The sequence below is a fragment of the Dermacentor silvarum genome, chromosome 9 (genome assembly GCF_013339745.2).
Source record: "Dermacentor silvarum isolate Dsil-2018 chromosome 9, BIME_Dsil_1.4, whole genome shotgun sequence".
NCBI lineage: Eukaryota > Metazoa > Arthropoda > Arachnida > Ixodida > Ixodidae > Dermacentor > Dermacentor silvarum.
Genome location: NC_051162.1, coordinates 51,524,512 through 51,552,442, shown reverse-complemented (window position 1 = coordinate 51,552,442; position 27,931 = coordinate 51,524,512). Strand labels below are relative to the sequence as shown.

At 47.6% G+C, this 27,931-nt stretch overlaps 1 protein-coding gene across 2 annotated transcripts; it reads left to right on the top strand.

Annotated features, from left to right (window-relative positions):
• Positions 1–1,048: 1,048 nt before the first annotated feature.
• Positions 1,049–27,931, top strand: LOC119465238 (tubulin beta chain). Of its 2 annotated transcripts, none has more exons than XM_037726035.2 (6): positions 1,049–1,221; positions 7,476–7,584; positions 12,074–12,181; positions 18,041–18,485; positions 22,563–22,999; positions 27,641–27,931. In XM_037726035.2, the coding sequence occupies exons 1-6, from the start codon at positions 1,165–1,167 to the stop codon at positions 27,820–27,822; spliced, it is 1,338 nt and encodes a 445-aa protein (XP_037581963.1). In that variant the 5' UTR covers positions 1,049–1,164; the 3' UTR covers positions 27,823–27,931. The 2 variants fall into 2 exon arrangements, with proteins under 2 accessions (XP_037581963.1, XP_037581962.1); XM_037726034.2 differs by having other exon boundaries at positions 1,050–1,221; positions 12,071–12,181.

The window sequence follows — 27,931 nt, the reverse complement described above, 5'->3', positions numbered from 1 at the left end:
TCAGCAGATACGCAACAAATACAGTTAAAATACGCATTTGAATAGATGCAAATTACTCTAGCAAACATGAATGAATAAAACCTTTATTTTAACGCTGTGGCTAAAGGTACGTCAGACCAACGCCTCCTATTTATAGGAGGCCTTGGTCAGACAGACTTTCTCGCGCCTACAGCGCTTGTGCTTAGGGGCCGTAATAGAGACCGAGCCCCTCCTGGAACAGTATATATCTTCGCTCGTGCCAGGCATTTCGTATGCTGCTCTCGGTGACTTTTCAAAAGCATTTTAATGGTCCCCTTTGAGTTAAATAAACGCCCTTCTGCAAAAAAAAAAAAAAAGTGCAAAAATCGGTAGGCGGGAGCAGCGGAGAAGCCAAACGAAAGCAAAGCTCCGTCCGACGTATTTTTAGCTTCTGGGATTCGTGCACGACCGCCGTACCTACCTTCTTTGTTATCTTAAGGACGGGGACGGCTCTCGGACGCTGTTGGGGAATAGTATAAAATAACGCTACAATGGAGCAGTCGTGCATATTAAAGGACTTTCGAGGATGGAGCAGAACCAGGCCCCTGTGGATGACCACCACCGCAGCAACAGAGCAGCAGCAGAAAATCAGCAGGAATGCCATAGAATAAAGAACCAATGTCACTTGCGAAACGAAAGAAATCAAGCCGCGCGCCAACACACCGGAAATACACGTGCGTAGGCGCTCGAGTGCGCAGGAGTCGTTTCTGTTTGCGGTCGTCTCGGATGCTCAGTGGCGCAGCAGTCACTGCCCTCTTGAAATCGCTTTTGCCGCATGCAAGCAGCAAAGGTGTAGCCTTTAAGATCTGCATTTGTTTCTCTAGGGGGAACCACCACTGGAGTGTGTACTTGAAGACGATCTATATATTTGTCGTAAAAGTTGACTTCTATGATGTGTTTCGGGCACGCACAAACGCTTCTGTCTCAAGCATCAAAAGCATAGCCTTAGAGATCTAAAATAAATAACTAGAGGGCGCCACTAGCGGGGCGTCGACCTGGGCTATCATCATCAGAGATCGGCCGTTGTCCGTTGAGTCGTCGTAGTCGTCGTATAAATTCAGTCTTCGTGCACATCACGTCGGAAGGCGCACTGTGCAGTATCCGAGTTCCTGCTAGTCTTCTTTGTGCGACACTCCGAATTCGAAAATGCGTGAAATTGTGCACCTCCAGGTGGGCCAATGTGGCAACCAGATCGGAGCAAAGGTAATCACTCGCAGTTTTTACTAATTCAGTGTTGTAGTCGGCAGGTGTGCCGGGCGTTGGCGCGGTTAGGCACAGCGGTACGTCAAATTCTGGCTCTTGTCATAACCATGCCGCCTCCTATTATTGGTCGCGGACTCGAGGTTTATTCTCACCCCTAGCCGTCGCAAGTATGGGAGCAATCAGCTTCGTACGTTTCTTCTGCGCCTAATCTGTAAAAGTAACGAGCGGAAGCCGCGCCCGCTAACAATGCCGGGTCCTGTTTGTGTGGGTGACCGTTGCAATGGCGCTCTTATATGGTCGTGACCAAGGAGGTTCGCCAGCCCCCGCAAATTCTTACCAGCCGAGGTGAAGCCAGCGCTTGCCTGGCCGTCTTAAAGCCGCAGGAAGCGATAGGGAAGCGGTTCTCGTTCACCACTGAATGGTCACGTTATTCAATTCATCTAGTAAGATGGCGGCGGCCGGCTTCTCGTTTAGGACATCTCCACTGCAGAACGGTTTTTCTTTTCTTTTTTTTTTTTTTTAAACCTCCGTGGTCGTGACGCAGTCCAAAAGAGGAACGACCGTTGTACAACGCCTTGTTGGTTTAGGCCTTGATGACGAAATGTGGCCGTACTATTTGTATCCGGCAGAGAAACTGGGATTTAAAAGACTTGCTGGGGTGGGGGCACCTAGTTGGTGTGTACGTACTTGACGTAACGAATGAGCGCTAAAAACAAACAGCCAAAAAAAAGAGGTGGTCGCGTGGGCAAAGTTCTGACTGGTGTTGCAGAAGTCGCGGGGCGCCTTTCTCGTTGCGACGATAAATAGGACCTCTTGTTTTGTTTGTGACTTGCGTGAAGAGGGCAGATGTAATGGCAAACGGCGGCCTTAGGATAACACCCGGCTTAATAAAGCAGGCAGTGCAGCATCTGCGCAGCCCCCAGACAGGCTGGGGGGGGGGGGGGGGGGGGGGGGAATCGAAGCTGGAAGCAGGACGGTCTGAAGATTGAGGCCGTCAAGGCCGAAGCGTGCCAGTAAGATCCGCGGTCCACGCCCTTTCGTGCTGTATGCTTTTTAGCGCTCGTTCATTGTTTCATTCGGCTAGTCCTAGCCGAGGGAACAAGAAATGATCGACAAACAATAAATTGTGCTGATCTTACGGACTGTGGGAATGGATGTTATGAGTATGGTTATTACAGGAGCCTCTTTGCCGACAGCATCAAATCATATCAGTGGCGTAGACAGGGGATGGCGCACCGGGCGCGTGCCCCCTTCCCCCGAAACAGCCCATCCCCAGTAAGCGCGTGCCGCCCCCCACCGCCCCCTACTCGGGAAAAAAAAAAAAAAATTGTCTACGCCTCTGTACTTCATGCGTGTCGCGAGTCGTGGCGTGAATGGTCATATGCATGCATGTCATTGTCGCCATGTATGCCATCCATGTCGTGAATAAATTAAGGGTCGTACAGCCCCTTTACAACCTTGAATTTCCGGGATTTCAAAGAAAAAAAAATGCCATTTGAAAGCCCCTATGACTCGTGGAAAGTAACAGCGTTCCTTAGATTTCTTGAAAATCGCGCTTCCTTTAGCAAAAGTTCGTAGCACGAGCAAGGGATGCCAAGCCGTTGCTTGTGCGATATCATCTGAGGCACCTCCGAGCGTTGCATTATAAACGTACCCGTCGTTTGCTTGGCGTGCTGTTGATTAACGTGCACAATGCTGCGGAAACGATGCATTTTCTCGTATTTTCGCGGACTATATCTGAAGCGGCGTCCGCTGCTCAGCGGGCTAGGCCTAGCAACGACTTCGGCAGCTTGCCTTCGGGGCGGTCGGCCTAGTGTCGCTCCTACGCCCGCACCTACGGCATGTCTTAACCATATTCTACGAGAAACAATGACTACTGGCAAATCGTTAGCACCAGCGAACGCAAGCTTCGATAAGAGACGATTTTGGTCAGCGTTAAATTTGACTTCGTCTCCACAGCGCAGCCGGTCGATCCGGCGAACGTCGTGTGTTCGCTGTGCCAGTATTAGCTCGCATTAGTAAGCGCCGCGAAATTCGGTCGTGTTCTTTGTGTAAGAATTTAATAACTTAATGGTCGCGTATCCCGCTGACTAAATGAAAATATCCAAGTTTATCCTCGGATCTTTCGAAGCGCTCGCCGGCGCGGTTTCAACTGCAGTCTAGCCGTGTAGCTACTTCACCGCCCACTGGAGGTAGCCTCGCCGTTGCGCTACGCACGACGGTGACGGCGGAGTTGCGTTAAGTGTTTGTGTTTGCACTAGCATTTTTTTTTTTTTTACGCGCACGCGTAGGTGTCCTTTCTGTCAAAGATTGTTGCCGCGAGGGAAGCGAGCGCTGCCGGAGGAGAGTGATTAAAGGATTGATGGATGAGGCTGAACCCTTTTAAATCGGGCGGTGGCATACGCCACCTAGCCATGACTATTAACATATTTTGTACTTTGTGGTGGGTGAAATTTCACCCCTGCCTTGATTTTAGCCACCAATCGGATAACCTCCGCTTGGTTATTTCTACCCGCTTAGTCTATTTTGCATTCACTGTCCCTAAACCCCAATGCTTTGAAAAAATCAGCCCCGTTACTTAGCACTGTAGGGTTAAGACCTTTACAGAAAAGTATAAGGTGTTCAGCCGTTTCCTCTTCTCCACACGCACAGCACAACGTGTCTATACCTTGGTACTTGACTCGGTACATGTCCGGTCCTGGCTTCAAACAACAAAGAGCTTCCTCTAGAATGATGTTAGATATTTTCTTTGGCAATTTTTGCCTAATGTTTGGAAGGATGGATGGATGCGGCTGAACCCTTTAAGCCGGGCGGTGGCATACGCCACCTAGCAAGGAAATGACGCAACGAGCGCCGCTTGTGGCGCACGCCTGCAACCTAGATCACGTGCTGCGGCCTCCGAGATTGCATCTCTTACCGTCTCAGAGCCGGCAGGCGCTGTCAACGCGCCGGCGGAAGTATTCGGCCGCCGGAAGTTGAAAAGGCAACGAGCGCCGCCTCGCGGAATTCATGCAGAACTAAGGGAACCGCCGCCCCAAGCGAGCGACCCGGCGGGAAGGAGGCATTGCCCTCGGGGAGCACGGAGGAGGAAGGCGTCTAGACGCCGTAAACGTGTACGGTGCTCGCCGTACACGTTCGCGGCGTCTGTTCTTTGCGTGTGTGGCAATAAGCCCTTTCCCTGTGGCATAACAGGCGTCGCACCATTGAGATCAATGTAGCGACAGCAAAAGGTGGTAGTAGCTACAGACGTGTCTTCAGAGTGGAATAAAACAAAATTTAAAGCGGAGAATTCGCAATTACTGTTCTGCGGGCGAGGAATGGCGTTTCGCGCCCGGAAGAAGTTGCTACGTGCTTTCACGTTTTATTACTCGTTTCTGTCCCTCTCACTCTGGCAAGGTAGATCTCTAAGAATTTTAGTTGCCTTTAATATAGCATTTAGGCTTTCATTAATGTAGTACCTCTTGTTGGACACATCCACTGCTGTGAGTTTGGTCCAGTACAGATTATGTAGAAGGCAGTGTTTGTATACCTCCTTGAATTTGGAAAAAGATTTAAGGGCCCTTTTATCTATAACGTGCTCCTTGAATTCTGTGAGAATTGTTATTGGAGGTGGGTTTTTAGCATTCAAGCTAAACAAACTCCGCTTGAGAACTATGCCTTTGACACACGGTCCTTTGGGAAGCGATCCTAGGCCGGTATTTTGTAGCGATACCTTTCCGGATGCGAATGCCTTTTCGCGCTTGGTCAGAGCGACAGTCCACTCATGTCATCAACGGGATCGGCCGACCGTGATGCAGTGGATGGTAAGACTAGTATAGAATAAAGCATAACGCATCACTACAGAATACCGGCCCTAGATATTTTCTTTTCAGTGTCAAACACTGCAGAGTTCACACAACCGACAGGCTTGTTTTAATCACGATTGCCATCATTGAGCTAGATAAAGCCAGATCAAAAGTTTTGGCTTTAGCATGACTGTATCATGTTTGAAGTCCACTGCTACTAATCATTGTACCAGAAGATGGTTGACATTGTTGCAATGAGAAAGTTGAATGTGCTATACGAACCCTTGGGACAATGAACAAACTTTGTTAGACGGGCTTCATAAAGCTGTTCTTCGGCGCTTGTTTACGGATACATTTGACCCTTTAAAATGTGCAAAGTAATTTGGCAGTTAAACTTATGAATGTTTCGGTGTATACTTTATACTTGACAGAAAATGCACCCTTAATGTAGAATTTTCTGGTACTTTATTTTAAATGCCAGCTGTCTAGTTAAACAGGTGGCTGAATTTAGGTAGCTTTACTTAGCAGTGCTTGTTCCACATAATAGGCATTGGCAATGAGATTCCATGGAAAAATCCAGATAATGGCAATGAGACTTCCTTGGAAAAATCCTTTAGCATTAAATATTTTAGTACTCTGAGGCTAGGCACAATACGTGATGTCAGTACTGCATTCAAAGCAATTATGCTTAAAATTGCTCTTCTGTATGGGCGACACATGTGGCACAGTGTTGCATGTCGTTGCATTCTGCCCTGAACAAACTAAACCGATACTCCTACACCAGGCTGTTATTGTGCAAGGATGGTTTGGCTTCTAATGAATAATGGCAGTAATATTTGTTGCTGGGCAACTCGGTTCATGCTGTACTATGGACCATAGACAACTCGGTTCATGCTGTACTACGGATCATAGGAACTATGGCCACTCGGCACACATCGACAAAGTTAAGGGGTGACCATAGGAACTATGGTCCGTAGTACAATAATGGCAGTGTGCAAGAATATCGATAACACCTTGGTTAGCCAGCGAGATTCTACGACAACCTAGTCAGGAGGTTGTCTTCTGAAGGCACCCATCCCCTTTGAGCTTGGGCTCATTTGCGCGATAACTTTTGATTACAGTTGTGTTCATTTAGTCTTGCTGTGCTGTTGGCTTAGCATTTATATCGTGGGTACCATTTAGCTGATGTGCAGAGCATAACTACTTCCTCTGGGGTTGTGAGGTGGCTTGTTTTCTCGTGTGCTTCTGTATTTTGCAGAGCTTGTTACACTTTAATGCTTCATATGACTGCATGCCCTGTAACTGAATCATCGGGCATGAATGCATTAAGTGTATTTTCCAAGTTTCTGTATTTGACTTGCATTCTTCCGAGCTTTACTTAGGAGGACTGAACATTGAAATTTTTAGTTATATGGAACTGTGATCCAAGTTGTGTTTAGAATTTCTTGGGAGCGTTCTCTCATCCTAGTAATGCCGTGTTCATCTGCACACAATGCAGCAAGCACATTCTTTTTTAAAGCAATAGCAGGAACTAAACTGAAGGCTAGTGTTCAACTTCATTAGCTCGTGCATGCACAAGTTGCGGCAGTTGTCCCTTTTGTCTCCTTCTGTGAGCTATTGTGTGCATTACTTGTTACGTAAAATCACCTTGGTGAAATGACTCTGGTGTTTCACAGCTGTGGAACAATCCAGTTTTTGATAGTAAGGGTGTCTGTAGAAATGTTCATATCAGTGTAGGTACTTGGCCAGTTTTTGTGTTAAAAGTTAGCTTGCTACAGATTGTGCTACGAACTGCATTAGGAACTTCTAGTTACCGTGTTCAGCCATTGGCAGAGGTCATTTAGCACATGAGTAGCCCTTTGCATGAGAAGCAATATGCACATGGTGCATGATCATTTTAGAATTGGCCATTTAATTCAGTTGCAGGTTTATCAGCTTAGTCTGTCGCTGTGACGGATGGAGGCTCCTCAGTGTGCATTCTTTCCTTCTTTCCAATTTTCGCAGCAACATATATACATTGTACATTTTAAATTGTTGTGGGTCTGCTACACTGGCTCCAAACTAATCATTGCTGTGCGGGTCGGTTTGTATTCATGAAAATTAGTATGAAATGAGGACTGCAATAGAGGTAAGCACTTTTTGTTCTGTTTACTTGTTTGTACTTCAGTAATACGTGCAACTTAAGCCCACCCATAGCAGGTGCCAAATTTCATGCAAGGCCAATATTTAGAGGGTGCCCCCCTTTGTTATTGGTTTGGTGACAGGTGTTGCCTTGCCTTAAAAGGAAAAACTGTATGTCGCTGATATCTCAAGTAACCAGCCTTTTGCCAATCTTTCAATCTCTGCACTGGATGCCTACCATGCTGTGGATAAGCTGGACACTTGATAACGGTTGTACACTGTGTAATTGTATGCTCAGATTTGAGTGTGTATGCTGTTGTATACATGAAATGGCCTGCTCTATTGCAGTTCTGGGAGGTAATCTCGGACGAGCACGGCATTGACCCCACTGGCAGCTATCATGGTGACTCAGATCTGCAGCTGGAACGCATCAATGTATACTACAACGAGGCTTCCGGTGAGGCGCCTGCTTTTATTCCTTGCCTTTTGTCTGATATCCTGGTGGCTTCATAGTCGGCTTTTGTGGCCAGTTGTGCTTAGTATCCTGCAACCCACAGTCAATTCTTGCAATGATTCTGTAAGCTTACGCAGAACTGCAGAATTTGGTTTCTGCTCCACTGTCTGTTGAATGCAGTTTCACTGCTACATCTGTAGTAACTATTAAACTTTAGCAATCCATCATGCAATCAGCCAATAGGGTGAGTTGTGAGAGCGAAAGCTTCCACTTAGTGGTGAGGATCGTTCATATGGTTACAGCAAGGCTACCTTGTTGCCGAGTGGTTGATGAAAATGTCGAGAGCACTGTCCTGGACGTCCCAGTCTTCCTCTAGCATCTGCTGGAGGTGCCATTGTTTGCATGGGCGGGGAGGGCCTTCTTTGGGCTTTATAGGGTAATTCAGCGGCAGGTGCCAGAACGCTATGCTCCTCGGTCGTGACTTGTTGCAGTTTGTCTGCCTCTGCACTTACCCCCCCCCCCCCCCCCCCTCAAGATGATTTGCCAACAAGCCCAAGTGCAGAGGCAGACAAACTCAAACAGGGACGAAAACAAGCGCCGCCTTCGAAATGAACCTTTATTAGGTTTCTCGAGTATCCGTGCAATCCGTAAACACAATAAGAAAAAGGTTGCTTCTTTCATGTACTTTCTTCCTCCAAAGCCAGTTTTTTGCCTGAAAGGGCTGTGGATCGCTTGCTGCTGCCTATTCCTGCATCATTTGCTTCTATAAGTAGGCTTCCTCTGTAGTTGCTGTGCCCAAGCATTGTAGAAGGGACTTGGGTTTATTCTGAGCAATACGTGGTCACCGTTGCATAACCACATAGGCATGGTAATGCCCCGCAGGTGAGCTCTTGGCTACGTACGTGTACATTCGTCTTGTTTCACAAGTCCAGACAACTCCTATGTGTCTGTCCCAGACTCCAATAAACCTTGCTAGTGCTCAACGTAAGCTCTCCTACCTGGGGTGCTAGCAATTCACCAACATGGTTATGCGGGTGCGGTTGTGTGCGTTCAGCATAGCCTCCTACAACATTTAGTGCCATATTTCAGCCGTAATGGGTATGATGGTTAGTACATGGATTTGTACTTGTTGTTGTCTTCGTACTTGTTGCTTCAGACATTATTCTGGCTTTTATGATGTTTTATCTGGCTTTCATTGGCCTAAATTTAAAAACGGTGCATACTTTTACATGCAGTCATCAATGACTCTGCAAACTCAATCGCTGCTCACTACACCTATTCCACTTATCCATGCGTCCGTGGCAGTGGTTTCGACATCAGGCTTCTGTGCTATAAATCCTGTGTTTGAATTATTTATGGCGCAGTACTTTCCTGAAAATCGTCACTTTGCAATGTCTCAAAGCTGCTTGAAGCCAGGAATAAGTTTGGGCAAATTCATGTGCAGTTGACTTCGGTTAATTCGATGCCAGCCGATGGTCCTGACCAGCACCCATGCATTTTTATGGGCCCAAACTTCATTTCGATCCTAAAATTTGCATTTGCTGGACCACTCTACCAGCTGCACGCATGCACATGTCCCCTATGAAGGCTGTGATAGGGACCCTGTCAGTGGCAGTGTTTTGTCTTGGTGGAGCTGAGGGGACGGTGAATGCTAGGAACACGCGCGTCGTCCCTCGCTGAAAACTCCTATTTTCGGCCCACCCTAGGAAGATTTTTAAGCAATAACCATTAGAATCTGGTAAATGCTATAATCCAATGCGCACGACCCCTTTTCGTTTTTGAAATTGGCTGCAATTGGACAGGAACCGAAAACTGCCTTCACAACATTCGGAGGTTTACCACATTGCATACTGATACATGTATTGCGGCAAAGCTGGATTTAGGAAACCGGCCGCCATTGGGCAAATTTTCGTGCTAAGAAATTTCGTGTGCATTAAATTTCTACTTTATGAGCTTTAATGTCGCTACAGTGTTGGTTTACTACTTTGGACACATGTAATCTGGGTGCAAGTTTGATTTGGAGGCGTGTTAGAATCGGGGCAAATACTGCCAAATTGGCAGTGTTCTGGCATATTTTCAGCATTTTGTTCAATTCCACCTGTCGGATAATTTAATTTTGTCGGTCGGTTGGGGTTGAAATAACGAAAGTCGACCATAGGAACTATCACTCCCATGCTTGCTAAAGTAATTGTATGAAACTATGGTGTTTACAGATTAGTGGTTTGTTCAAACCAAGGTGTGCAGCAGACACATGTGCTGGTCTCTAGTATAAATTCGGTAAATAAAAGCTCAGTTGCTTGTTGGCAATGGGTCTTTCTGCCTGTTTGTGTCCTTGTTCGCCTTTGCGGTATTCACTTGGCCTTATTTTGTGCACGACCACTCGGAAAGGCGGGTTAAAAGCATGCTATTTGACAATGGCACCTTGCATATCTGTGCTTTGGCCACACACCCCGGTGTATGTTCTGCTCCAGCATTGATGGCCTCACTCTCAGCCTCTGAAACCTAATGAAACGCCTGTTAAAATTATGACACTAGCGTTCTTCGCAATCTCCCAGCAAGGCTTCCTTTCCTTAGTGCAGCAAGCTGACATCTTGGTCAGCTGACTACTTGCAACTTTTGGAGTACTGATTAGGGTTGCTGCGGTTGCACTTTAAAGGCTTTGTCTACTGTTGCTGCTGCACTCCTGTGCATTGCTATATGTGCCCGAACTTTTGCAATTCATTTCCTGATTCACAGTATCCACATGCCAAGAATGGCCAGCAATATTTTGGGCAAAACCAAATGTTCACTTTCGTAAGGTTGCCTGCAATTCTTAGCCGCTCTATACAGTTGGTACTTGAGTGAGCGTGGTACCTCTTAATAGGAGATACTCAAAACGCAATGAAAGTTGCTGTGGGAAGGGCATTTACCTTGTGCGGCCTAGTGCTGCATGGCAATCTGCATCATGTGTATTCAGTACTAAAATGTAAGTCGCCTTCAGCGTCTAGCGATTAATGAAGAGTGAACTGGACTGTCTATCTAATAATCGAAGCCATGCCTGCTGCTTTTTGCACCCTTGGATATCAGTCCAGACGGCATTCTCAAGAGGTGTACTACTTTGAAACTGAAACCTCTGCAGAGCCTTTCGTGAAAATGCGCAGTTCAAACCTGAGCTGAGCACCATAGGAATCGCTCGTGTGCTCTCTCATTTTTGACTTATGCCTGTAAAACATTGCATTAAGCATTTGTTGCGCCTGCAAGGAAATGGACCTCGTGTGAATTGAAGCTCCAGTAATAGATCTGCTTGTCGAAGCTGATCAAGCTCCATCCCTGCAACTAATGAGCACCGTGGTTGCTCCGTTGCAGTTGAGGGTCGAGAGTTTGTTCTGTTCACCATCACAAGTATGACATTTTCATGCGATAGGACTTTGTATGTGTTACTCGTTTTCCATGCATTGCTTAATGCATGCATTGTTTTTGCATTTCAGGCTGTCGTAAGTATTGATGACTTTGCTGTTTACAAGCACAGTGAAATAGCACGAGCATTACTTCAAATGCGTGGTTTGGCACCTCGTATAGCGCTGTTTCATTCAATACAAGAGAAGAAATAAAGAAACGCACGGTAATTAAATGCCAAATCGAAATATGGAAGAAAAAAAACAATGCATGGGGCGATTCAACAGCATGTTCTCGGTGAAGCAGCGACAGCTTGCGGTAGAGCACACAGCCCTTGTCTATCTTTAGACTGTTGGTGAGCTGTTGTGAATATGTGTAGAGTGATGTGCACAGGCTTGTACCTGTTCCATTTTTTTCGCATGGCAAAACCTGGTCTGATGGCCTTTGCTGAGCTGTCTGGACTTAACAGTGTATACATGACAGGGTACTGCTGCAGAATGGATTCAAAATTTCAGCTTTCACGAGTTCTGTACATTTACAGAATCTGTGCCCCATGCTACAACTACAGGAGTGTCGGATATGAGCATCTATTTTGTGTCGGGCATGCTTGGAAAGCACCTGTTCAATAATTTGAAATGACTGCTATGAACCCATACCACTAGTTAAGCCACGTCACAGATATGCCCGATGTCGGACATGGTGACAATGGGAAAAAAAAAGTGAGTCCATTACCTGAAGACACTCGCATCGTGAGAGAAAGTTTTACTAAGACACCTTGCACATCATTCAAGCTTGCAACACGGGTCCTACCAGATGTTTCAAGCTGCTCTCAACACATTTTAGGCATTATTAGTATTTTCCTCGGTGCCGCTGTTTTTGATCCGCCATTCTGCACACAGCCACTCAAGGGTTTAACTAGTTCATGTAAACGATGCATTTGCAAAGTTGCGAGTCTCCTGTAGGCACATCAGTCCTCTCTAGTGCATGGAAAGGGATGTGGGTGCAACTTCTGTGCCTATCTGGCAAGTGCTTCTTATGAGTGTGACCGTTCTTGCTCTGTGCTTTGTTTGTGGTGCCTTGTTCGTGAGTGTCTTATCTGCTTTTCTCGGTGGAGGAGGCAAATATGTGCCACGTGCCATCCTGGTGGATCTGGAGCCTGGCACCATGGACTCCGTGCGCTCCGGACCTTTTGGGCAGCTCTTCAGGCCAGACAACTTCGTCTTTGGTACGTTCTTTTAGTGCTGCAGCGGTTAATGGTGTTTTTTAAATTGCAGTTACATGTGGTCATCTGATCCTTTAAGGGGGGGAACGCGGGTTCTAGAATGTTAAAAAAAAAAAGGTGCTGAAAAATTGATTTTCCGAAAACTGCATTTTCGGAATGTTTGGGCCTTCAAGCACCTGTCTGAAATTAATCCAGATTTCGATCGGTAAATAGGAAAAAATCTGCTTTCAATACGCCACGGGAGTGACAGGAAAAATTGGTTCAAACTTCCCTCCCGCGCTGCGGGCGCAGCCGCCAGCCAACCGCCGCCGTCTTGGGGTTGTTTTGTAGCTGGTTTCTTTGTGAGCATTTTGCGCCAGCTCAAAATGGCGCTGCCCAAGCTGAATGACCGCTCTCGCCGCTTTTCCGAAAGGCGGTTCTTCCCCCCCCCCCCCCCCCCCCCCCCGTCTCGCGCTTCCCATTGGCAGGCGCGGCCACAGAGGCGGCCATTTTGCTTTTTATTTTTGCTTTGCTAATTTTGCATGCACGACCGCCAGTCCTCCGTTGCTCCCGGTTTCTGGTGGCCGCCTGCTACGCTTGCGCTCACGCACAGTCTTGCACTCGTCTAAAGAAGTCGCGCCAATTTTTCAGAAGGAAACGAAAGCGTCCATGGTACGCACGACTGAAGATAGTGGACGAAGGCGCTCTGCCCGAATGGTCGGCACGAGCGGAATGGCCGGAACTACCTGTTGCGCCCAAAGCGACACATCTAATGTCGCCGTTGATTCTACTGGGCATAGCTGCGGCCCATCTGATGTCATCAGATCGTCAGCCAGCACGTCCAGCGGCATTTCGTACGACATGCTATTCAATGGGCGAGTCGGCTGAGCATGCGAGAAGTGTGGCGATATTGAAGGAGTGTCTGGCATCACAGTGTGTAACGGAGTAGAAATTCAAACTGTTAGTCGGAAAAGTTTCGCAAGTCTCCAAATGAGCATTTAGACAGTAAATAAAGCTACCAAGGCTAGGCTTTCAAAATGGCGAATCGGTGAGCCGAATCGCGCATTCTTTAAAGGAAAAAGGGCGCCGGAGCAGGCGCACCGGAAGGTAGGGGGGGGGTTACATTGGCTCGTCTCAGGTTGGGTCCGTTTTTAGCCCCCTATACTTTTGGCTGGCGGAAACTGAAAATACGTCATAGTTGTCGCCCCCGGCACTTTTTCCGGGCGGCCAATGCCATCGTCAAGCCACTAAGCTGTCATGTTCCGTTATATAGCCCAAGGGCGACATGTCCCCAAATGCTGTAGTCAAAATGGCCACGCGGAAGGTCTTGTACTCTGGTAGCAACGCGTAGCGCATCGCGGTGGTATCTCGAGTTGCGTAGCAACGGGTATGCTGCTCCATCTTCTCGCACAACTCTCGGGAGCTCGACACTAAAAGAACTCGTCCCACAGCACAGAAGCCAGTTGCGACGAATCCGAACAGTGGAGTTGTCGCACCAAAAACGCACAGACGAAACATGAAAGAAATGCATTGTACAGGCTTCTCCATATAACGGAGCTATTCCCCGCCATTACTCCATAGAAGCACATGTATTTGGGACCTCTAGGTAACGAAGTGGCTGCATGAGACCCCCTCAATATAACGAATTTCCCCCTCCGACAGCCTAGAGATTCGCCCCAAATATTGTCATTTTTGCGCGAGCGGCAACCGGACGCACCTTGTCTGCTGCGACGGAATGCGAAGCGAACGCACGTGTGCGAGGTGGGCCTGCATCCCTCGACCCGGCAATCTTGCCGCCGTGGGCGTGACCTTTCCCCCTCCCTCCCTTCATTCAAACCTGATCCTGCCGCTTGCTGCAGCTGGCCTAGCCCGCCAAGCCGGCACTCTCCTTTTCCCGTTGATGTTGCCGACGCACTGGTACACGCTGTGACACATCACACTCGATGTGCGCAGACGCGTGCTGTTGAAGGCTGGCGGCGTGTGGAAGCGCCGCTGGAGAAGCGAGCGAAGTGACCTTCGTGCTGTTGTCTATCGCTTCAATGCAAACTGAGCGCCGAGAACACGCAGCACGCACAAAGCTACGAGCCGCCGACACACCTACTGCTAGACTCTGCCCCAACGCAGATCGCTTTCAAGATACGGTCCGCGTGCCGCCGCACAGTACACAGTTGATGTTAGAGTACAGTACAACGCCGCCCCGCTATCCCTCCCCCCCCCTCGCTCGCTCGCTGGTGTCTCGAGCGCAACAGAAGGCGCGCTTCCTCCCTGCTTTTCTTGCGCGCGCGAGATTAGACGCCGTCGTCGGCTCCCCTCGCACGTTTTCACTCGCACATACAGCATACGGCGCGCGGCGAATGCGTTATCGCCCTTGGAGTTTATACGGGATATCTAGGAGCCAAAACCAATTTTAGGGCCACAACGCGTCATAGACACCATCTTTATGTAGCAAATACGTATCTGAAGGGCCATGGGGGGTGGGGGGTTACAACCCCCCCCCCGCTATACTTTTTTCTGGCGGAAACCGAAAATACGTCATAGTTGTCGCCCCCGGCACTTTGGGCGGCCAATGCCATCGTCAAGCCACTAAGCCAAGCGACATGAAAAGTCAAAATGGCCACTCGGGCCGGCGCGGGGTGGCAGTTAGCAACGTATGATGCGGGAACGGTCCCACAGTTGCGACGGAACAGTGGAGTTACCAATGCATTGGGTTCTATGGGAGCTGTGCCGGGACCGGCTGAAAACGAACAGCAGGGAAAACGCAGCCCCCGGAACGTAACAGCGAGGTTCTACTGTAACACTATACGACGCTACAACGCCATCGTGACGCTCGCTCTGTTTCCGATGCCTCGCGCTTGTGCGAAACGACATGCGTCCACGCATCTGGTACCTGGTGTGACATTCCAAGGATGAGTGCTTCGACGAAAACGGAAAACGGGTGCGCGTTACAATTGAGGGCGCGTTAGAATCGAGTAAATACAGTAAGCCTTTCTTTTTCGAGTTTTCGTGCCGAACCTGTATATAACGAAATCCTCTTTATAACGAAGTTTTTCGGGAATTTGTCAATTTCGTTATATCCAGGTTTAACTGTACTTGCAAGTATTTGACATCATACACGACTGAGTTTCTGTGCTTTGTCACTTCGGTGAGTCTGACAAGGATGGACTGTGTACCAATAACAAGTTTGGTATCAGTGTATTCATATTGAAATGGTCTAGGGAGTGCTATTTCTGTTACTCTAGCATCATCTTATTAATTGCAATCAAAGGTAGTTAGTGAAAATAAGAAATATATTCACAGTCAATGTTGGTCTGCATTCTTACCTTTAGAATGCTTTCAAACAAATAGAAATAGCATCACCCCCTGCAGCAAGTCATTGGCATTCAGTTCATGCAATTGCATGTCGTCTTTAACTAGGAGAAATTGCCAAAAAGCCCTGGGGCGTAAGTACTCGTGAAATTTATTTTCACTCGGATACTTTCTGAACCAGAGTAGCTAAAAAAAAAAACTATAGATTTGAAATCGGCGTGCAAAATCTAAACAGTGAAGGTTTAGTTAAGATAGAACCAAAACTAGAGTTGTTACCCACGTCCCCCCTTAAAACTGGCAAAACTAGCAATTTTAATTTACTGTTTTTATAAATTGTAGTGCTGTCTGGTTACCTGGCTAATTCATTGAATGTGCTGGTGAACCATAAAGAGCAAACCATAGGGGGGAAACTCAAATCATTCGTTACACATAGGTTGACGGCTGTTTTCAGTTTGGGCTTGATTGGCTGGCCAGCCTATAGTATGCGACCAATCCTTCCCTGAAGCTTCCACTAAGTCGGCACTCTGCGATGGGCGATCACACATGGCCAAAAAAGCCCCTTCTGGTTCTCTATTCTGGTTGGCTGACACGTCTAGCATTTTGCTGCACTCCATCAATACTGTAGTCGGGTACAACTTGAGACAGAGGCCCCTGCCCAGAAGACCAATGCGCTGCATCCTAAAGCCTAACAATTTCGATTCTACTGTTTTTATAAATTTTAGTGCTGTCTGGTTACCTGGCTAATTCGTTCAGCTATTCGGTTGGTAATTGCTCTATATAAAAACTAGCGACACTCCTCCTCGTTTCTCCTCTTTCGCGCTCCTTTCTCGACCGTGGCGCTGCCTACACCGCTTGTGACACGTGCACTTGTTCATCTTTCACCGTTGACCACTTCTCACCGGCTAACAAATGTTAAACATTATCGCTCGGCGCAGGACGCACCTAGATGTATGGGAAGTTTCTCGAACGTTATCGATGCGTCTATCTGTTGTCACCTGAAGCTTATGTAATTCGATTGTTTGAGTGTCGCGAATTGTGTGGTACTTTCTGGAAGACACACGCGGGCACCAGAGATTACTGTCGAGCCTTCGATGACTCATGTATGAAAGCCGACGCGTTTTGCCGCTGATCAGATTTCGACGATCGCAGACTGTGTTTGCCGCTATCGTTGTGCTCCTCGCCAATCGGTAGACGCTTCTCGGGCAAACATGGCAATGGAGCGCGATCGAAAACAAACGAAGCCAGCAGCCAGCGCCGGCGGTGCGATGGCCCACGTGATGCCATGAGGCCAATACCGACGCGGCGTCCGCCTCGGACAGGGCGTGTGCGGAGGAGGCGGCATTCTTCAAAGCGTGACGCTACTTTTTATAAAGAGGCTTTACTGCAGCCGGTTGCCCCCCCCCCCCCCCCCCCCGACTAACGAAATGGTCCCACTTGTGCGACTCGGCCCAGCTCGAATTGCAGGCTGCGTGCTCTCAGTCGGCGGGACCACTGGCTGTCCGGCTCGTGTCAGTCTAGAATGTGCTCCCATTCGTGCAGACTAGTTGTGCGAAATGAACCTTTGATGGGCAAATGCCACTGCCTTCTAGTTATACTCGACTATAGAGGATTGGAAAGCACCCGCGGGGAGGGTACTGAAGGTGCACCAGAAATTGCGGTAATCGTTCAAGGTTACCGCAATTCAATCGCCTGCTACTTCAGCATTTAGATTTAAAACTTGCCTTACCATGGGGGAAAATAGGCGTTTATTATTTTTTTTTTCTGAAGCAACTACTCCGTATCATGTAATAGGTGAACAAGCAGCAGAACTTTTCACTCATCAAATTTTTATTACCGAGGTGTTGTGAAATATAAATTGTCAGAATCAAGCTTGTAACATACAAGATACGTTGCCAAAATGTTTTCAGGATTTTTGGTTTTCAAGACCCCGTCAACTTATGTGTAACGAATCATTCGAGTTTCCCCCCTATGGTTTGCTCTTTATGACTCACCAGCACATTCAACGAATTATCCAGGTAATCAGACGGCACTAAAATTTATAAAAACAGTAGAATCAAAATTTCAAGTTTTGCCAGTTTTAAAAGGGGACGTAGGTAACAACTCAAGTTTTGGTTCTATCTAAACTTTACTGTTTAGATTTTGCACGCTGATTTCAAATCTATAATTAGTTTTTTTTTTTTTTTTTTTTGATAGCTACTCTGGTTCAAAGTATCCGAGTGAAAATACCCCCTGAAAGGACTTGTATCTGAAGAAAATTTTTTCCATTTTGTCATTTTAATCTCTTCTGTCCCAGCCAAGACCTTGCTCTGGGGCAGTTGGTACCATCAACTGTTCACAGCATCCAACATCAGAGATGAACCTCTGAGCGATTTGCTGACTAGCCTATAGAAATGTAAAACAGCACGTTGTATCCTAGAACAGGCTGGATATCGGAATTCTCGGCTTCGTTCTCAAGTGACGGAATGATTTTGTCGCCTGTAAACTTTTGCAGCTGACCGTACATCTGCCTGAAGTGATCAGTTCCATGTGCCTGTGCCCTTGCATTTGTTTGACGCCTCCTGTGTCGCTTGCTTGCAGGTCAGAGCGGTGCAGGCAACAACTGGGCCAAGGGCCACTACACAGAGGGCGCCGAGCTCGTCGACTCTGTTCTCGATGTTGTCCGCAAGGAGGCCGAGGGGTGCGACTGCCTGCAGGGTTTCCAGCTCACACACTCGCTCGGAGGCGGCACCGGATCGGGCATGGGCACCCTGCTCATCTCCAAGATCCGCGAGGAGTACCCAGATCGCATCATGAACACCTTCTCGGTCGTCCCCTCGCCCAAGGTGTCCGACACGGTGGTCGAGCCATACAATGCAACCCTCTCTGTCCACCAGCTGGTGGAGAACACAGACGAGACCTTCTGCATTGATAACGAGGCTCTGTACGACATCTGCTTCCGTACGCTGAAGCTGACCACACCCACGTACGGAGACCTGAACCACCTTGTGTCCGTGACCATGTCCGGTGTCACAACCTGCCTTAGGTGAGTACATCAGTCTGGATCCTGGTTGACTTATTAGTGACTGGTACCAAACATTATCTAATGGAGAAAAATAATTCATTTTCCTTCCTATTCCAAACATTTCCTCTCTATGCATTTAAAATACAAGGAAAATCGACATATTCTCAGGCTAGTTGAAAAACACTGGACTGTAGGACCAGTAATGAAAACTAGATTGTGTCGAGTTCACACAGGGGCCATTTTCTTTCTTTTCATCCTGGTCTTGTTTTCGGGACCACGAAGTGTGGAGGTCAAGTAATTCGCGATACATTGAATGGGTGGCGATGTGAGCCATCATTTAGGCTTTACTTGTGTTCCAAATTGTAGTACAATAGCCTTCCATTAATCGGTCCCGGTCGTTGCCCATTTCTATGGCCCAAACGTTTATTTAAATCCCAGAAGTTTTCGTTGGGTAATTTGAACTTGCCCAGTCTGCACGAGCACACCTCTGATGGCGACCCTTTTAGTGGCCGCATCTGTCTCGGCAGAGCTTCGGCGCTTTTGATCAGAGATGACTTAACGCATTCTGTCCCCTATTTTCAGCCTGCTCGTGCACTTTACAGAAATTTTGGCCTGAAGTTGCCTGTGCAGTGCAATAGGGCACAAAGCCAAAATCACCTTTGTAACGTTCACTTGTTTGTCGCACAACGTGGATGTACTGCGACAAAGCTCACTTCTAAAATATCTTTTAGCAAAACTCTAATTGGAAAACCGGCTGCCGTTGTGTAGCAACTTTTCTTCCAATAAAATTGGGTGAGGGTTGGATTCCTACTTTGTTTAGGAGCTTTAACCTAATTTTTACGTTGGTTTACTACTTCTGACACATAAAGTGGGCATGCATTTGACTGTGGGTATGTTATAATTATGTTTTGGCATTTTGTCTGCAATGCGTTCAAGAGACACTAAAGGTAAATAGGAAGCTCGCCGTGGACTGTTTAAGTACCATTCCAGAAACCTCTTGACGCTTTTTGGTGTCAAGAAAAGACTTGGTTTGCGATAAAATTCCATTTGAAGGGTCCGAATACTTTATCACAATCGAATCTCCTGCCACTCAACCGGCGAGTGGTGACGTTGCATATGCCATGCCGGCCTTTGCTACTGTCGGTGAGTATAAAACTGTGCCCGATACCGAGCCAAGACAGAGCAGTGGATGATTCATTTTTTTCTAAAAAATGAAACGGAACTGCACAAGTAGCCTTTTCTTTCGTCTTGTAGTACGTTTTTGAGTGTCTGAGTACATGTGACAGAATTTAAACGAGTGCCTTTGTCATCGGGCAAGTACTTGAGTGTCCCGGGTGAGTCTCTAATATTTAATGTCCTTCATTTACCTCAATTTCCCGATTACTAGAACTGTTCGCAGTAATTTTGATGCCTTGGAAATTCTTGCGCACTAATATCACTTTAGCTTGACTTAATATTTGCCTTTAGTGTCCCTTTCATTCTACCCGCCGGATAATTCAGTTTTCTTCTCTTGCGGCTGCTTCTCACGGGCGCCTATCTTGAAAGCGATCTGCGATGTGGTCGAAGTGTGCACCCGCGGGGGGCCTCATTTTCAAAGTGATGTGCGATAGGTACAAAGTATCTGTGCCGGTAGCTTTGTATGCGCTGTGCTTTCGATGTTTAGTTCGCGTTGAAGCGAGAGCCAGCGCGACGGTCAATTTGCTTGCTGCCGCTGGCGCGCTTTCTCACTCGTGTTGCCGCGATCATCGAGCGAGATGTGTTCATGTTTACCTGTACTCACGTGACACCGTGCTTATTTATTTAGTTAGTGAGCGAATATTTCCAAATTTATATGGCCGATACAACTACTATCCTGGCTTTGTATAACTTGTCTACTAAGTTGCTATCTCCATCGATGCTTTGCCTTTCGGGCAAAACTGCGATAAAGACAATCTAGTCTTTAATCTTGGGTGCTCTAGGCTTCAGTTGGCTTTGTCAGGTCGTTCAGTTGCGGAACGCCTAACTACTGTTTCCCAGAGTTTACTTGAGAACGATAGCGAACTATCGATGACTCTCAAAAGCCAAGAAATAGCTGCAAGTATTTTTGACATGATATGCGACAGACTTCAAAGGCGCACATGGTATCACGTGCGCCTGTGATGTGAGCGGAAGTTCCGCACGGCAGCAAATAAAAACGAAAAAAAATCGGTCAAACATTTTTACAACCCCCCCCCCCCCCCCCCCTGTGTGGCGGTCTCCTGCGTTGCTAGGTTGGCAGGTAGGCTTGTCTGTCTTCCAAAAGAAATGAAACTGTTCCTTGCGGCTCTTATAATGCTCTTGGGATCCGAAAAGGAAATCTTGACATGGACTGCTGACTTCCTCACATGGACATACCCACTGACAGCTACTGTATTCATTTGAATCTAGGCTGATTCGATTATTTAAAAAAACTCTAGTTTTTCATTGAAACTGAAAAATATGGGGCATAGCTAGCGCCATCTAGAAGTCAGTATCGCAGCCGCTACTAGCCGCACCAGTAGCCAACCGTACACGAGCGACGTCGCCATTTTGACCTGTGTCGTATTGGTGTGCGGCGTGGTGTTGCCTCAATGGCACCAAACAGGAGATGCCACTATAGTGCCACTTTCAAGCGAAAAGTTGTGGTAGCCGCGGTGGTATCGTCAAACCTTCAAGCCGGGCGGGGACTTCGGCATCGATGAGAAAAATGTCCGTCGTTTGAGGGGGCAATGACGGAAGCTTTTTGCGTGCGCCGCAATGAGGATGGCATTCACCGGACCAAAGAAAGGCAGTCGCCACGAAGTGGACAGTTTTGGCAGACTTCGTTCATATGCAGAGAGCAGCTGCCCTTCCAATAGCGAAAGGGAGAGCAACTTTCAAGGGAGCGAGGCCTAACGCCTTAGGATTTCAAAGCCAGCTCGGGCTGGCTTCACCAATTCATGAAGCACTACGGCTTCAGCCTCCGACGTCGCACTTCAATCACCCAGAAGCTGCCAAGCGATTTTGAAGAAAACCTGTTAGCTTTCCAGCGAACTTAGTCCAGAACTTGCTCCTTGTCTTCTACTCTTACCTTTGGCACTTGACCGATAACGTGAAGGGCTGCGCTCACCCAAGTGAACACGGACCTCGCTTTTGCACCGGGCGGCATGACAGGCCAGTTGCAGCCACCTGAATGTCTGCATCAACAAACCCTTCAAGGATAGTCTGCAGAAGCATTACACGGACTGGTTGAATAACGAAGACCATATGCTAACGGCAACGGGCCGCACCAAACGAGGATCGCTATCGCAGCTGGCAGGCTGGCTGCCAGCTGGGTAGCTGCAGCGTGGGACAACATCCCAGGTACTTTGATCATGCGCTCCTTCAAAAAGTGCAGCATCTGTGCGCTTGACGGTACCGAAGATAGTGCACTGTTTGAAGATGACAGCAACAAGGAACATGGCGACGACGTTGTTGAGAAAACTCTGCACATTCATTCAATAAATGCTGTTTTCATTTTGTGAACGCTGTCCTCGCTTATTTTGTCTAGCCTACTTTCAAGGTAAGCTTTCTAGTTTTTTTTTGCTTCGGACTTTCAGGGGTCAGCTCAGAATAGGGGTTGGCCTAGATTCGAGTAAATACGGTGTGTTACTTGGGCTCCACAATATTGGTCTGTGTACTAGCTTCGAAGAAGCTGGTTTCTGTTTGCCCATGTGGACTTGTCACGGGAATGGCAAACACAAGTTCTTCAAAGTTGAACATGCTTGCCCATCCGTGACCACCCGTATAACTCGCTGTTATCGTTTTGCGTGTTGGAAATCGAGTGTTTTCTTCTTTTTTTTCTTCTTTTGACGAATGTTGTTCGTGAACAAGCAGTACTGCCTACAAGGAGGGAGGACGCAAGCAGACATACAGCATGTCCATGTTGCTCTTTTCTTTTTGAGCTTGTAAATATAGCCGTTGGTCAGCAAGCAACTTCCTTAGCAACATTTCCTGATGCAGGTGACAGCATTTTGGGAATTTACGCTGCACATTTCGGTATTGAGTCGGCTTTTTTAGTCTACAAGCATCTCAATTCTACCTGACCAATTGTGATTGGTTTGTTCTGCGCTCTCTTCCCAGGTTCCCAGGCCAGCTGAATGCTGACCTGCGCAAGCTCGCAGTCAACATGGTTCCCTTCCCCCGCCTGCACTTTTTCATGCCTGGCTTCGCGCCCCTCACTGCCCGTGGCTCCCAGCAGTACCGTGCCCTGTCGGTGCCCGAACTCACCCTGCAGATGTTTGACGCCAAGAACATGATGGCGGCCTGCGACCCGAGGCACGGCCGATACCTCACAGTGGCAGCCATCTTCCGTGGCCGCATGAGCATGCGAGAAGTGGACGACCAGATGCTCAACGTGCAGAACAAGAACTCCTCGTACTTCGTGGAGTGGATCCCGAACAACGTCAAGACGGCCGTGTGCGACATTCCGCCCCGTGGTCTCAAGATGTCTGCTACATTCATTGGAAACAGCACTGCCATCCAGGAGCTCTTCAAGCGAATCTCAGAGCAATTCACAGGTGGGTAGTTAAAGCTCGAACCCTTTCTTCTTTTTTTTTTTTTTTTCCAACTCGTGCTGCAATGTGCACTATAAATGGTTTTCTTGCACTGCTTTTCGTCTTAGCACCATAGTGGCTTTCATAAAATTTTAATGCTGTCCTATTTGTACTTGCACAATGTGAGCAGAATGGCATGATGCATGATTTTTATACAAGCCTCCAGTACTTCTGGTTGATGGGCAGTTGGTGTTTGCCTGCAAGCTTCGATTTTTTTATCGAGGCAACTGCCAGCAAGCAGGTTGTTACTGCCGGCTTTATTTAGTAAGGAAGTTTCAACTGCACAATGCCAGTTGCGTGCAGTCTCCCAGTACAGTTGTCGCATTATAGCATTCCTTTCACTGTGTGATATGCTTCTGAATGAAGTGTCGCTGTGAAGCAAACGCTGCTGTGTCCCTTGGGGATTGAGTTTTGTCGGTGTGCCGCAGAACATGCACAAATTTGCATTTCCGCAAGTACAAAGTGTTAGGGTAGACTTCTGTTAATTCCAGTTAATTCTATCTTAACCAAACGTCCTGACTGGCACCCACACATCTTTATGTGCCCAAATTTTCGCTATTTTGATCTTTTTGATCTCGAAATTGGCCTTCGCAGATTTAATTCCAACTTGACTGCTCAGCTTTGCCGCAGTGCAGCCGTGTTATGCGGTGAAGCATACCGAACATGGGAAGGGGCCACGATCGCAGGACATGGGACGCGTTAATTATAGAGGCGTGTGCACGCAGTCTCCGGTCACAGTACACGCACCTGGACACGCAATGCACATACTGGCAGCCATTTGGAGCCGTTTCTGACGTTGCTGTGGCGATTTGAGCCCTTGTTTCCTCCCCTGTGTCCCTCGTGCGAGGGGCTTAGTAAGAGTTTATTTAATTCATGTATGCGCCGTGCATCGAGAAGCTGAAAAAAAAAACGTTTTGTGTAGCTAGGGAAAAGGAAGGCAGCAAGATTAAAGTATGCAAGTCAAGGGGATGTTTAAAGCCAATAAAAGTGGGGTCTACATAAAACTGAAGGCCTGCAAGTAAACTTGTTAGGCACCTCGATGGCTTGTGCTTTCATCGGAGACAGTGGAGGTACGTGTATAAACACACGTGCTACATCCTGTAACAGTGGCACCTTTTTTTTTGCTTGGTATGCTTCATCACATGACATGGCTGTAGTGCTGCAAAGTTAATTTTAAAGCTAAATACTACTAAATGAAACAACTTCCCTTGTTTTTTAAATCGACCAGTTTCGGCGGTCCTGCCAGGATCAAATTAATGCAAGTCAGTGTGTTAGTGCACTTTGGCGGTGCCTTCAGCACATGAAAGGTGAAACGGCTACATCAAAGCTGGAGTCTGGACTGGGCCTTGGGCCGGTAGGCTTGCCGCGAGGACATATAGGATCGGATGTTGTATGTGAACACATCCCCTGCTACGCTGTGCTTGGCAGGTGTCACCCCACGAACTGCCCTGGGTCCAGTTTTGATTTCCCCACTGCCCTTTGAGTGCTGTGGCAATTCTGCAACCTCTGCTTGTGGGTATTACCATGTTCACTCGCATAATCGGCACACTTGTCTTTCCCTGAAAAATGTGTGCAAAGTTAGATGATGCGTCAGTTTCGCTTGAAAAGCGAACCAGCGATTGCAATAGCAAATGTAGACAGCTACACGAAGTAAGGTTTATAGTTTTATCCGCCGTATAAACTTTCAAAATTCGCTAGGTAAATTAACAAGTGCACACAGGCAAACATGAACACATCACACTCGATGACCGCAGATACTTGCTGTCAAGACGTTGTTGTAAGGAAGTGCGGCAGCAACAGCGAGCAAAGTGACATTCGTACTATCCATCGCTCAACGAGAACGGAGCATGCACGAAGGTGTAAGCCGCAGTAGTCTCGGCCCCCTTTCACGATAGGGCGTGCACAGCGAGCGCAATGTGCAGTTGCTGCGCTGCCCCGCCCAGGCACCACGTATGCAATGAAATACGGCAAGATTGAGGCATGATGGTCGGCGCCGACGGCGAAAATGCGCCTGGAGTGTCCATATAATTGCTATCGCAATAAAAGTATGACATACATGGTACGATTCGGCATCCAGTGCAGTTGGTACGACGGACGTCATATCCGAAGCCAAATTGTACTGTCTCCTACTTCACGGTAGCAAGTTAAGGGTGCGTTCATTATGCGTGGAAATACGTTATTTTCCCATGCTACATGCTTTACACCGAGCATTTAGAGCAGAGCTACTAGGGCAACTTTAAGTCTCATCCCCAAGGCAGATGCGTGGCAGTGGTGTGCTTGTCCCTCCTGTGCAGTGCTGCTGCAGTTGCCAACTGTACTGGGAGCAGGTTGACATATAAGTGTGCAATACTAAAATTTAATGTATTTATTTTGGCATGATGCGACTTTCTTTTTAAAGTTCGATTTCGACTTCCGTCCTAGTGCTACATTGTAACAGTGTCATATGTACCAGCATTCGGGGCACAGGGTCCACAATGACGAGTGAAGCCACCCTTAAAAAAAAAAAAGTGCAATGAGTACTTTCACTCGCAACATTTGCAGCTTGCTGATCCTCTCCTCGTTAAGGGGGGACATGGGTTGTGGAGATTGTCCTGCATCTTATGGCCAATTCTGATGAAAATAATCAGGCTTGCTTAGTTTTTCGTGCTGATTTCAAATATGCAATAATTTTTCTTGTAGGTCCATTTGTTCAGAATATACACAAATCTGTCGCTCTATTGTTTCAGGAGACAATGGAAAAAAACTCTGTAGAAAGTGAATATTATTTCATAGCTAGATACTATAATATGCAATAAATGCAATGCTGCAAAAAAGTTTTCAAATTAAATAATAATTAGCCATTTTGCAGGTGATCAAATTTATTTCCTTGTCCTATGGCTACCACAACAAAAGAAAATTAATAAAATAAAAATATACATGTGCAGAAATTTGAAATTCTGCTCTCAGCACTTCGTAATATGCAGATTAGGCTTTCTGCTAAGGAAAGAATTATTGCTCTAGCTGTTCTAGATCATGAGATATCACTCTGACAATCTGGTGAAGTCACCCAAAAACAAGTTTTGAGAAAAGTGAGAAGACATGCAAAACCTTTTTATTTGCAAATTTACAGCTGGAACAGCTCAGTAGGCACCAGACATGTAGTCCTGCTGACTTCCAGCCCCTGTGTGCTCCTTTTTCGGGGACTGGCGCAAGTTTTCTGTTGCTTTGCCCACGTTCAGTTCGGCGTAAACTTCGCGAATCGACCGTGCAGTCGCTCGTCAGACTACGCGCCGCGCGATCAGCCGCGGGCGTCAGCTTCGCCTTCACGTAGCTCTGCCATGTTTTCGTGTGAAGAGCCCGACGGCTGATGTCCCTCAACGAGAAAATGTCATTGAACGCGGTCTGTCGGTTGCCCGTTGCCTGCATGGCACGCGTAGCCAAAACGTTCACAGCAAAGGAGTTCATTCGCTCGGCACTATCAACGCGCGGCGAGCTACACACCGACGTAGTCTCTCCACAGTTTGCGCACATAAAATGCAGCTTCACAGCGAGTCCGTATTCCCGCTCATCTCGGACGATTTCGAAAGCACCACTGCAGTTTTTGCACGTCGCAAACGTTAATAAAGTATTCACTGCACTCAAATCCATAATCGTAAACGTCGTCCCATCAGCCGGGCGAAGTGCATCGTCAGTACTGTCACCCACGAACTCGCGTTTCCTCTCCGTTGCTGGAGCGGAAGATAACGCCGATAGATTCGCTTTGGCTTTCGCCGCTTCCTCCTTCAGCTCGGAGGGTTGCCGATAGATCGTATCTTGCCGCGAGTGAAGGTTGAAGGCTTGGCGGCAGACGGACTCTGAATCGCAGCAGCCGCTGCGGTCGTTAGGCCTACCGTTGCTGCATTGACGATTTGGGCATCAAACGCTGAGGTTGTGGCATCCTGGTCGTTTTGCGGCGTCGAGCAGCGCGCTTTGCAGTTTTCGATGAGCATCCGTCGCACTTTTTTTAGCACCAAACTTGTGCTGCGTGCGAAATTTGCGCACCGTTTTCGACAACGCGGCACGCTTTCTCGCCGACACTGGGGCAAGATGGCGCGTCTCAATGCGCGTCTCCAAGCGCGCAGCAGACGATGGCCATGCCGTTCCGCCAATTGGGAGGCAAGCTCAAGTCACGTGCACCAAGTGCCGAATAGGAGAGCGTTTTAGTACCTTTTTTTGGCGCGCAGTTTTTGAGTGGCCAATAGCTGAATGGGGCCCGTTCTGGCGGGAATTTGAAGGCAAAAAGCGGCTCTTTCAAATGAGACCAAGATGTCCGCGCTAGCACACGTGGAAGAGCAGGCGTGCGTTTAGGAAAATGTGCCGTTTCAGCGTCGTTTAGCCTGAAATTCAGCTAGTACATGTCGTATAAGGCATCATTGCGGCTGAAATATTGGCATTATCGGTATGAAATCAACAATATAGGTGCAATAGTAGCTGTACATTCCAACAATGCAATTTTAAAAATCGAGTTTTTTCGCGATTTTTGGTCGTCACAACCCGTGTCTCCCCTTAAATGATCCACGTTTCCCTGCGTTTATTCCGCATGGTGTTGTGCTCATTGTGCCACCTTGTACACTTCCCTCTGTGCAGCCATGTTCCGCCGCAAGGCTTTCCTCCACTGGTACACTGGCGAGGGCATGGATGAGATGGAGTTCACGGAGGCAGAGTCCAACATGAACGACCTGGTTTCCGAGTACCAGCAGTACCAAGAGGCAACCGCAGACGAGGAGGGAGAGTTTGAAGACGACCAAGAGGCCGATGTCGAGGCTTAGGCAGCTTTCCTTCTCGCATCATTCCCACATCCCTTGCCCCCCGCCCCCTTTCTATTCAGCAAGCTTCCTTTTTTTCTTGTTTCTTGCTGAATAAAGTAGTTCAAGCCTA

Coding starts and splice junctions, on each gene's coding strand:
- LOC119465238 (XM_037726034.2), top strand. CDS start 1,165: ATGCGTGAAATTGTGCACCTCCAGGTGGGCCAATGTGGCAACCAGATC. Junction 12,182..18,040: donor GCCAGACAACTTCGTCTTTG/GTACGTTCTTTT, acceptor GCTTGCTTGCAG/GTCAGAGCGGTGCAGGCAAC. Junction 18,486..22,562: donor GGTGTCACAACCTGCCTTAG/GTGAGTACATCA, acceptor CTCTCTTCCCAG/GTTCCCAGGCCAGCTGAATG.